This window comes from Tachypleus tridentatus, chromosome 9 (genome assembly GCF_004210375.1).
Source record: "Tachypleus tridentatus isolate NWPU-2018 chromosome 9, ASM421037v1, whole genome shotgun sequence".
Classification (NCBI taxonomy): domain Eukaryota; kingdom Metazoa; phylum Arthropoda; class Merostomata; order Xiphosura; family Limulidae; genus Tachypleus; species Tachypleus tridentatus.
Genome location: NC_134833.1, coordinates 51,374,903 through 51,386,240, shown reverse-complemented (window position 1 = coordinate 51,386,240; position 11,338 = coordinate 51,374,903). Strand labels below are relative to the sequence as shown.

General features: G+C 30.0%; 1 protein-coding gene and 1 long non-coding RNA gene across 7 annotated transcripts in view; one reads left to right on the top strand and one right to left on the bottom strand.

Annotated features, from left to right (window-relative positions):
* Positions 1–42: 42 nt before the first annotated feature.
* LOC143225239 (uncharacterized) overlaps positions 43–11,338 on the top strand; it is a 226,555-nt gene continuing 215,259 nt past the window's right edge. For 4 of the 6 annotated variants that reach the window (XM_076454298.1, XM_076454296.1, XM_076454294.1 and 1 more), the window contains exon 1: positions 44–303. Coding sequence is in view for 2 of the 6 variants with exons in the window: in XM_076454299.1 (XP_076310414.1) it covers positions 264–303 (40 nt within the window). In the remaining 4 variants the exon portion in view is untranslated. Of the gene's footprint in view, positions 304–11,338 lie in introns of all 6 variants that reach the window. The other 2 variants (XM_076454299.1, XM_076454292.1) reach the window with 1 other exon arrangement.
* Positions 9,530–11,338, bottom strand: part of LOC143225242 (uncharacterized) — a 35,446-nt gene continuing 33,637 nt past the window's right edge. Inside the window, exon 4 of the long non-coding RNA XR_013013748.1 lies at positions 9,530–10,330. This is a non-coding gene — a long non-coding RNA (uncharacterized LOC143225242). The remainder of the gene's footprint in view (positions 10,331–11,338) is intronic.

Genomic DNA, 11,338 nt, shown 5'->3' with positions numbered 1-11,338 from the left:
ATTAACTTTGATTGGTTGTTTTAATAATAGTGGTAGTTGTTTCACGTCCAAAGTAAACATAAAAATAAGTTTAAAACTTACGTTCTACTATAAATTTTGCATATTTGAAGTAGTATATCAAATGCTTTAAACTGATTTTATTTTTTATTGTAAATAAATTTCAACTTCGTAATTCTGTTAACTTTGATACTAAATAAAAGAAGTTAGTTTATGAAGTTTTCAAGAAATTTGTTCAACTTCCGGAACTGAACCATACCCTCAACATGGCGGAAACGGCGTCGTCGTCGCCTGACCGCGAGACAGGTGAGGTGAATTTTTTTTTTTTTAAGTAATAGTTATGCATATTTTAACATAATATATGTATTAACTCCTCGTGAGAGTTTTATAAATATGACTAAAATTGTGTGTTACCTAAATTTTGTGGCAGTTATTATTATGGACATTATAATACATTTATAAAACAATGTAATTAGTTTAATTTTGTATTAAGAAGTAAGTTGAAACTGAAAGCGAGTAGTATATTTTATATGCAATATCATCATCGATGTCATTGACTGGATGTTTTATCTCCTAATAATACGCAGAAATATGCAAAAACTTAACGCACTTCCGCTGTTTTACGTTATTTTCTCAAAATTAACTGTTATTAAGTTAATCATTTGACATGGAATTCTATGTTTTATAAAAATTATAAATTTTAAATTGAAATATAATAATATCAGTGTAATAGAAAGGCATTTAATTTTTTTATTGATATTTAATTTGAATGAAAATGAAAATAACAAAAAGTGTTGTATGTATTTCACTTGTTTATAAACCTTTTATTTCTAGCTTTGGTATTTTTAGTGTGTAGACATTGTGATCAATCGCAGATACACACGTAACCTTTGTATATCTAAAAAAAAAAAGTGTATATTACTAAAGGTAGTAAATAAAGAGAATTTAGTATGATGAAATTTTAACTTAAACTGTAGAGTAAGTGTGAGAATAGTCATTGTAACTCTGGGGAAAGTTCTCAGTTTTTTTAAATGTTAATTTCTTTTAACATCCATGTTATCTTGTGTCTTTGAAGATAAAACTCATGAAATTTATATATTATGTGGGATGTTTGGCTGAGGTAAAATAGTCAGTGGGATTATAAACTATAATTTGTATGATAATTTATTGTATGAATTAAGGTTTTTTACTTTGTATAAATTGTTTATTGTTTAGAATATTGTTTTCATGTTTGCTGTTTTTCTCAAACAGAATACACGAATGAGTAATTAGAGTGACATTAAAGAAATGTGTTGTTAGATTTTAACGTTTGATTTTATGTTTCTTTGAAATGTGATGGAGATGATTAGAGATTTTGATATGCTTTCTTGTATTTATAAGAGTGGCTTAAATGTTGGATATCACTGTAACAAGTTTAAGAAGATTTAGATGTGGCTTGTTATTTTACACAGTTACCACTTTATTCAAAATTTGTATGTCTTTAGTATTGCTATTAGAAGATTGAAATGGAAATAAATTTTTCCAAAGTCCAATGTTAGTATTTTATGAATTGCAAAGTATTGTTGATAGGTAATTTTAAGGAAAATGGTAGACAATTGGTCGCTGATGTTTTTAATGCCACAATAAAATTTCAATACCTCCGAACTGATATATTTAAACCTTTCACAGTATTCTTAACAGATAAAATCTCCTAGAAAATTTGTATTTTTGATTAGTCAGTTTTTGTGAGTGGGAGCGATTATTTCACTACGTTGAATGGTCTACTGTTATGTTCAACTTTATTTTTCTCCTTGAAAAATAATGAGACTTTTAGTATTACACAATGTTTGTTATTCATAATATTGGTGTTTTACAGCTATTCATTTTATATATCTTGTGAGCTTATAATTATTCTTCTATAGAAAAACCTAATATTTCATCAATTTAGTAGTGAACAAAGCATTTGGTTTCATATACAATATAAAAATTCATATTTTCAAGTGCCAGAATGTTTTATGTTTTCTATTTTATACTATGCAACTTATCTTTATAAGAAGGCTGCTGAACATTTAAATCTCATTCTGAATAAAAGTATGTTTAAATGTTTTAATGGTTAATAGCTTGTTTTAGTATTACAGAGTTATGTATGTGAGAATGGTGATGGAACTTTCATTTGGTGATACCATAATTTCTTTTGAACTGTTCACTCTCCATATATATTCAGTGATCAATTATACATCCAAAATAAGGTTGATTTCCTAGCTCATACTAATGTGTACAACTCATGTTACACCACTTCTCTTGGATATGGTTCATGTTCAGAGAAACTAGGACAAAGAAGCATGTCCAAGCAAATGAAATGACTGTTGTGACATATAACATTCCTTAGCTCGAGGCAGAGATTAATGGAAGGTTATAACTGTTTCAAATCCTTTTTTTAGCACATTAACTATTCATAGTATACATTCTTGAGATTTTTTAATTGGATGCTAAATAAGTTGTATAAGCCTTATTTCTACTGGAATAACATTTGTGTTCCCTTGCAGGATTTACAAAGTCCTAATATACTGATCAAACTACATCCATTACCCCAATTACTTTATAGCTACCTCAGGGGTGGTAGGGTCATAATCAAAACAAATCCTGTTATAACACTTACCTGTTGTGCCTGAATATGTGTGGCAAATTTATTTCTGCTGGCTTGGGATTGGGAGTATTAGCACAATTTTAAACACTGTGCCACCAGAATATGGAGGAGTACAAATTCAGATTCAGTTTAATTGACTCTTTGATGCTTTGATGACCTTTTTGGCTAGTTTTAGCCTTCCAGTCTTGGTAGGATACACTTTATGGATTAGGACATGCTTTGACTATCCTTACTCTGTTTGTCTGTCAAATTTAATTTTGCAAGCCACAACACTATATATGAGTTAGCTATCAAACAACTTCATGAACACATAACTTGAATTAATAAAGAATTCCTTAAAAGGGGATTTTAATATTTTAAGGTGAATACTTAGAGTCCATTTTTGAAGAGAAAACTAGTTGAAGCCTAAATATTTATCACGTTGATTTTACAACAGTATTGATCTATTTAAATGATAATAAAAGCCTTTATTTAGATATGGAAGATGTACATATTATAAATTTGTAACTTTGACATTTTATTTATAGTTGCATTTGTGTATATTAAAGTTTATATCTGTGTGATTGCTTTGATACAAATTGTCATTAAAATAACCCTTTAATTTTAAGGTTTGCTGGAAATTTGTGAATATTTGGCATCTGGATTTTCACAAACTCATTTTTGTTTATTATTTTGTTAGTGATGCTAGAAGTAATTGAAATCTTTACTGGTTTTTTAAGCCACAAGATGCTTTTTTATAGTTATAATTTCACTTTTCTTATGAAGGCATTGCTTTGGAATGGTATTGAGGCATGGTTTTAGATACTATTATTGTCAGAAATGATAGGCTTTGAAAGTTTTCTGGAGAATATAAAAGGCTTTCTCTCTTTTATAATGTTGTACTCCAGCTGTATGTTACTTTGTTATGTCATTATCTGAATATCCTTCTGTGAAAAAGAATAATAACCATATGTTTACTCATGATAGCACTGCATTTTGTTAAGTTGGAAACTTGCTGTGAATCAAAAATATAGGTGTTAGTTATGCCACATGTGGTGCATAGTTTGCATCTGCTGATGCTTTGATACCAATAAAGTAGATAAGACTGATTCTGAATCACTGAGTAAGCTCAGTGAATTGTTTGGGGTTTTGAAAATGTATTTATTAATAGTGGAAGGTGTGAGGTAATGCATCAGATAACAGACATTTGAAGGATCTAATAATTTGTTTGTTAAAGGATTTTGATGCCATCACTTTATATAGCTGTAGGCTTGAAAGCTATTTACATGGATGTGCTTAAATGCTTCTAATAGAAACAAACAGGATACAAGGGTTCATTTATAAAATTGTTTGTAAGAATAAAGATGTTTTACAGACTTTTAAATTAGTTTCATACTTAGTTTTGGTGTAGTATATTGATGTGCTGACACTAGCTAATAAAATGCTTTGAATTAAAAGACATGAGTTACAAAATTGTAATAAAAATGTATATTTATTTTATATCTCAGAATGGCTGATAGGGGTATTAACACTTTTATTGATAAAGAGGAAAAAATGTTTTGACCTTCCTAGGTCATCTTCAGGTTAACATAGGATTGTTGAAATATTGTTCTCTCCTTATCAATAAAAGTGTTAATACCCATACCAGCCATTCTGAGATATATTTTTATTTCAAGTGGGTTTTTGTCATCAAGTATATCTGTTTTCTTTTTTTCAGTGAAATAGGATTTGATTCACATATTATTAAATGACTTGGAGTTCAGTAAAAAAATAGCAGATTTCTCTGGGTCTTCACTCTAAACAGATAATATAAATAAACTAGTACCTTTTGCTTTGTTTACAACATTCAGTCATTTAAAGCACTTGCATGTCTATCAAGTGACGAGATTTAAAAGAATACAGTTCAGATTTGACCAATTTCCTTCAGAGGTCAACCGTGTGAGTTTTTTCATGATATAAAATGTGATGGTTATATAGCTTAATCTTATCATATTGTAGATATGGCCAGGGCTTAAAGTCATGGTAAAATTGCGAAGTTCTTCCATATCATCTAAAGTTGTAGATTTCTGGGACAATGTTAGTTATTCAGGGCATTTAACTGTTTTGTCAAGCAAATTAAAATGGCAAAAACTAGACTTGTAAAGTATTTCAGTATTATTTTACTTTATTAGATTGTTAGAGGATAGTTATGAAATTTATGTTGTAAATGTCTGTACATGTGAAACTTTCTGGTGGAAAGTAACTTAGTAATATTTGTTTAGCAAATTTCCATGCACCTCTTACTGGAGTTGTTTTTGATGTTGCATAATATGTAGAAATACTTACTCGCATGTAAATATTATCCTATTATCTGTACACCTGCACTTGGTATTATACCCGTAAATTTAATTAACAAGATTCCTATGAAATTTGTATAATTTGGGCTGGTAGAATCTAAGATGTCATGGAATTGTACACAAAACTTGTGCACTATTTAAAAAAATCAAATAACATTGTTAGTAACACAGACATACATTCAATAGCATGTATATTTTTTTTATACTGAGGTAGATGCTAAAACTGATACTGAAGAGTGAAGAATCCTTGTGATATTGATATCATTCCTTGCTCCTTCTCTTTCTACATAAATACTTTTGTGTAGGTTATAGGCTAAATATATCTTTACATGTAAACAAGCATCACTCCTCTAACTGATTGCATTGCAGATAACATGGCCAACAAGGAAATGGTTTAGTAACATTTGTTATTGCCTTTGTAATGTGTGTATTATCATAGATAGTGGAACACCCCAGCATGCATTCTTTGTTGATTAGTTTAGTCAGCCATGGAGGTTGTAGAAGAAAAGCTGTTCAGACTGTTCACTATCTGTTTAGTGCTGTGTTCATGTTCATGTTCATCATCTGATAAGCATGAATCTCCTTTAATGCATCTTACCAGCACACTTTTATGAATTTGTTTAGTTTTATTGTCATTTCTGTGCTGACAAATGTTTTGACCTATTTGTTTTTCATAGAACTGACAATGGGGCTCAATAAACTTCAGTAAGTTTTTAGATTTTATTCCTTTAAGCAACTCATTGGGTTGATAATTTTATTCTTGTTTAGAATAATTTTTTGTTATAGAATTGAGTTATTAGTCTGTTTTTGATTTAAATCTTTTAGTTTTCTGTTTTCTTCCAAGCTACTAAACAAAAACTAGAAAACTACCAAGAGATTTTAATTTAAAAATTTATATGTAATGAAATGTTAGACATATAGATAATAGGAGAATAATTAAGAGAAATATATACTTCTTGTAATTGCATTCACCATAATTTTAAAATCAAATTATGAACACCTTTAGCAGCTTAGTTAAAAGAGTATTGATGTAATTATTAATTTATAACTGACTTTTCTCCTTCTATTAACTCATCATTTGTATAACCTTTGAATATGCTATGAGCAAACTTTATACCAAATTGTCTGATCTATATTATTGTTTTTAAGATTATTCATGTATTTTTTATTTACAATTTTGTAATGTTTTTCTGAAATGTAATTTTTTTTAATTACCTTTTTCATATAATATTTTGTTTTTATAATAAAGAGAATAAAATAAAGAATAAACTGCAGATTTCTATTAAATGAAATTTCAATATGTAAATATAATTATATATTTTGCACTTTATGTAATAAAATATAATTATGTTTGGGTAAGAAAGGTCTACATGGCTCAAATACCTAAGGGCAACTTTCATGACATAAGTGCTGAAGAAACCCAAATCTCATTCATTTCCTTCACTGTGTGTGGGTCAATGTTTTTGATACTTCTGTGTTGTCCCGGTTTTTAGGATAAAAATAAGAGTGATGTTTTGGGATTTAAAAAATAGAAGTGTACAATAAAATGTGTAGAGAAATGTATGGCATAATAAATGTTTATTCATAAAACAAGCAAAATTTTAAACAGTACATAAATAAGTCAGATATGTATTTTTAGATGCACTTTATGAAATCACAGTTTGGTTAAATACAGGTATTATAGAGCATAAACAAATTACCATACTTCTAATGTAAAAATAAATTCTAATTCAAAACAAGACTAACCTGCAGTTGAATATAAGAACAAATAAAGCACTTCAATTAAAATAGAATGAATCTCGATTTATGTAAAAACCAACCCAGTAATTGAAATAACAAACTTATTACATAACATGAATTGATCATGGGTAATGTTACCATGTAAGTGCTGTATACTCCAGATTTCTGATACCATGGAAGAAATGATTTCCATTATTTAGCCAGTGCTGTTATCAAAGACTAAGATAATATTTCTTACTGATCCAAAGGTTAAAAAAATATCTTCTTGAACAACAAGATGAGGAATGAGTTGGAGATATATATTAAATATTTACATATAAGTGATTTGAAGATACTATTTTCTAGTGACTCTAGATACATAATCTGTATTACCACTTAAGATACTATTTGTTTTGTACCAATCACTACCAGTTGGGCACACACACAGTGTAACATTAAGTTCATGTTTTTGCCTGTTAAAACACTAAGTGTAAAGAACTAACTGGGAAAAAATTGAGAAGTATTCATTTCCTTGTGAAATATATGTGGATCCACAATGGTGATAATTAGTGGGATTATTTTAAATACTGGTGATATGTTTGTATAAATTATTAGGAACCCCGTGAACATCAAATTCATAGACCAACAAGAAACTTGTGCATATGTAATTTAGAAATCTACATTTAAAAGACAAGTGTTGTCCAGCTAGACCTTATGTTATTCTAGTGTAAGGAAATGGGAGGATGATGACACTGCTTTCATTCAGAGCTATTACTTGCCACTTAGCCCATTTCTGTAAGCATTGTAACTGTTTTGCTCTCATAATGAACTGTGATAGAAGCAATTATATGTTCCAATACCTTACTGCTTGTTGATTTATTTACAATACCATACTAATATGCAATTGTCACTTTAATAAGGAGTACGTGATAAAATTTTGTAACTTTGGAAATTGATAGCAGGGATTCCTGAAAATTATAGTTTGACGTAATTTGCAAAGATATAACTATGCCATTTCTACACACACACACACACACACACACACACACACACACACACAGTTATCAAAGTTTCAAATGTTAAGTCAAGTTTTTGAAAAGAAAAATTGTAGATTTGTTTATGAGGAAAAGTTCTCGGACTTTAAAATAGCATCCAAACAATCTAAGGCACAGTTCACCACGTGTATGTGTGTGTGTGTGTGTGTGTAAAAATTATGCACAAATCATAGGAATGCCATTATAACCATAGAAAACATTGATTAGGTTTCTCTACAATTACAAAATTGTGGCTAAAACATACCTTTAAATAAAAAACACATTATAAAAATTTTATAGGTGTGAAGAGGGAAATTATCCTTGCCATCAGATTTCTTGTACTTTTTTGCAAAATCATGTAAACTACTTAAAATGAGGGTTTTCCAGATATCATTAGATTTATGTTGTGTTGTAAACTTTAGTATTTTTTAAAGTATTATTTAAAATCAGTATCAAAATAAAATATTATTTACAATTAGCTTTTTGTTATCAAAGTGATCATATTGCCTGATGTTAACACATTAAATATATGAAGTTTTGAAACAGATAACACAGCAAATTTAATATGTAGAACCAGGCCTGGCATGGCCAGGTGGTTAAGGCATTTGACTCATAATCTGAGCCATATCAAACATGCTTGCCCTTTCAGTTGTGGGGGCTTTATAATGTTATGGTTAATGTTTATTTGTTTGTAAAAGAGTAGCCCAAGAGTTGGCAGTGAGTGGTGATAACTAGCTGCCTTCGTGCTTGCCTTACACTATTAAATTAGGGATGGCTAGTGCAGATAGCCCTCGTGTAGCTTTGCACAAAATTCAGAAACAAACAATATGTTGGACCAATTTCATATAGAATAAAACTAGTAATAAACGTAAAGCAGTTATTGTGATCCAATTGTATTTGGAAACCAGCTGTGTTTATTCATTGCTTTGTTAAACCCTCAACATAACGTTTCACTTGTATATTATTATATATGTGAAGAGTTTTAATAATCACTTTGAAATTTTGCATAAGAAATGTTGCATTATATGTATTAGTTTTTTAATGATAACATCATGATTTTACCAAATAAAAAATTTTTGAATATTCTGTAAATGTAATAAGTCGTTCTTATAAAGTGTATAACAAGAGTAAAGAAATGTGCTCCTTGGCTTAAATATATGAGGTATCATTCACATGAGTAAGATTATTTTAAAATATTTCACTGTTTGTATGATTTGTGTCCCTAGTAAGTGTAATATTTTAACGTTGTCAGTCTAATATAACTGTAAAAGTTTCTGAACTCGGAAATCAAGGAAGAGAGGCAATCTGTATCTTAACTGTGTTTTTCTCATAGTTTTTTATGTGTTCTTCTTTTGAGAAAGAACGAAAATGCTGCTCATTAAAAAAGTGGCTAAGAGGAGAGTTAAAAGATATTAAAATTGGAGGGTAGCTGAAGTAGTGAGGTGTTGATGTGGTTACATCAGAATGCCAAAAACGACAAATGTTGCAGTGCTAACTTCTGGAAGTGGTCAGTGTACGTTCCAGAACCTTTGGCATAGCCCAGGGTATTCTTTTCGTTTGATTTGTGCGTGTTTAGCCTGTTCTTGTCGTTCTTCATGCAGAATAAAGCAGATAAAAGAACGTTCTGTGTTTTAAAGAAAAGATGCACTCTCAGTATAGAATAATTCATATTATAGTATAATCCTGACGTGTGTTTGGTAGGGTAAAGACCCCAATTCAATGAAAATATTTTGTACAGAAGTATTGCTGAAATATTAAACAGTATCATTATAAAACGTATGAAAATGATGAAATCAAATCGACAGAACACAAGGAGAGATTTAACTGTTTCTCTTATCGCACTGTTTTTAGTAAAATGTACGTTCTATTTCAGTACATTTTAACCTGTTTATCTTATGATTATTGAGCGTTTGAGCTGTAATTAAGTGAATGATATTTTTATTCAAGATTTCGCACTTCTTTAAACCACGAAAAGACTTGCGTAGAGAGCTAAGAAGTTAATGTATATAATATGTTATTGAGGCTATGCATTGCTGATGATAATTTGATATTAACGTCTTCAGTTTTTTTCATCTGTGCGGAACGTATTAAATCGTAAAGCGATTAGTTTGTGATGTAATGTTAGTTGTAAATATTTCAATAAAAGCCAGTGCATTAATCACCACCTTCATATATTATTCTGAAGATGTACATTTGTGAATTTCAAAAACATATGCATTTTTTGCGTACTATATCTAATGTGTATAAATGCAATTCACACGTGTAAAAGGAAGCACATTCTGCTAATATAACAATAAATCGACATAAGCAAGCATAAAAAATTGATTTGGGGTGGGCACACTGTACTTGAAGAACACAGAGCAATGTTCTGTCGTAACATGTGATATGTCCCCACCTTAGATCACTTTTATTACATCTTACACTTGTTAAGATATTTTTATTAATAAAGTGAATAATATTAATTGATAGGAAATCTAGGAAACTATTGAAAAACTGTAACTATTTATCTAACAAGAGCTTCGACCCAAACTGAGTAAAGTCTGCGGATCACAGTGTCATAAGATAGCATATCACGGGACTCGTAGCCAAACTTCAGAGGTTCGGCGAAGCCTGGGTTACCTCTGGTTTGATGATCCTGGCTATAATAATATTAAAAGAATGATAATACATAAAAACAAAATAAGATAATCATTAGTCTGAAAGAGAAGTGAAGCAAAGTATGAATATTTAATTTCTATATATTATTTGCATCTCTAATCTCTTCTGATCGGGAAGCACATAAAAGCAAGTCGCGAAACTTAATAAATGTTACAAAATAATAAGTGTCTGAGGCCTGGAGATCATAAGTTTGAATTCACGTCCTACTAAATATGCTTGTTTTTTTAGTCGTGGGTGCGTTATAATATGTCGATTAATCCAACTATTATTTGGTAAAAGAATAACCCAAAAGTTGGCAGTAGGTGGTGATGACTAGCTGCCTTCCCTCTAATCTTTCAATGCTAAATTAGGAACGGCTTGCGCAGATGGCCCTTGTGTGGTTTTGCACGAATTTAAAAAACAAACAATGTCTAAATTTGAGGCCAAGGCCAAATCGTCCTTCCTACCCCCTTAATCGGCCATATTCATAACAAAAATAATTTGGGCCCCGTTTATTGCTTGTTATTGACATTTAATTTTTAACCAGCCAGTTAATTTTAAAGTGTGTTTGTTTATGTACGTACTCACTACATCACACATATATTTGTGTATAGACCATGTGATGAGCCTCTTAGCCATATTACTGTTTCTAAGGTAGTATGTACGTTATTTGTGAATTAGAACCTGAAAGTTACTTGTAAATTATTGAAGTGATTTCTTCATAACAAAAGGGTTAGAAATATATAAAATCATAAATTATTACATCAAGAAAAGAAAGAGGTCGCTAATGATTAGAATCCATTAAATAATCGGTGGGGCAGCTTCGCTATTTTAGTCCCTAATCCCACTATCTTACCATGTTTGGAGACACGGCTCAGGCATCTATACTAAGCTAACAATCTTCGTCACATTAGAAAATGTTTCCGAAATATTATGAATTATAACCAATAAAATGTAATAAAACCGTAACTAATTGTATATATAAATGGAGTAGGTCAGAACTAATAAAA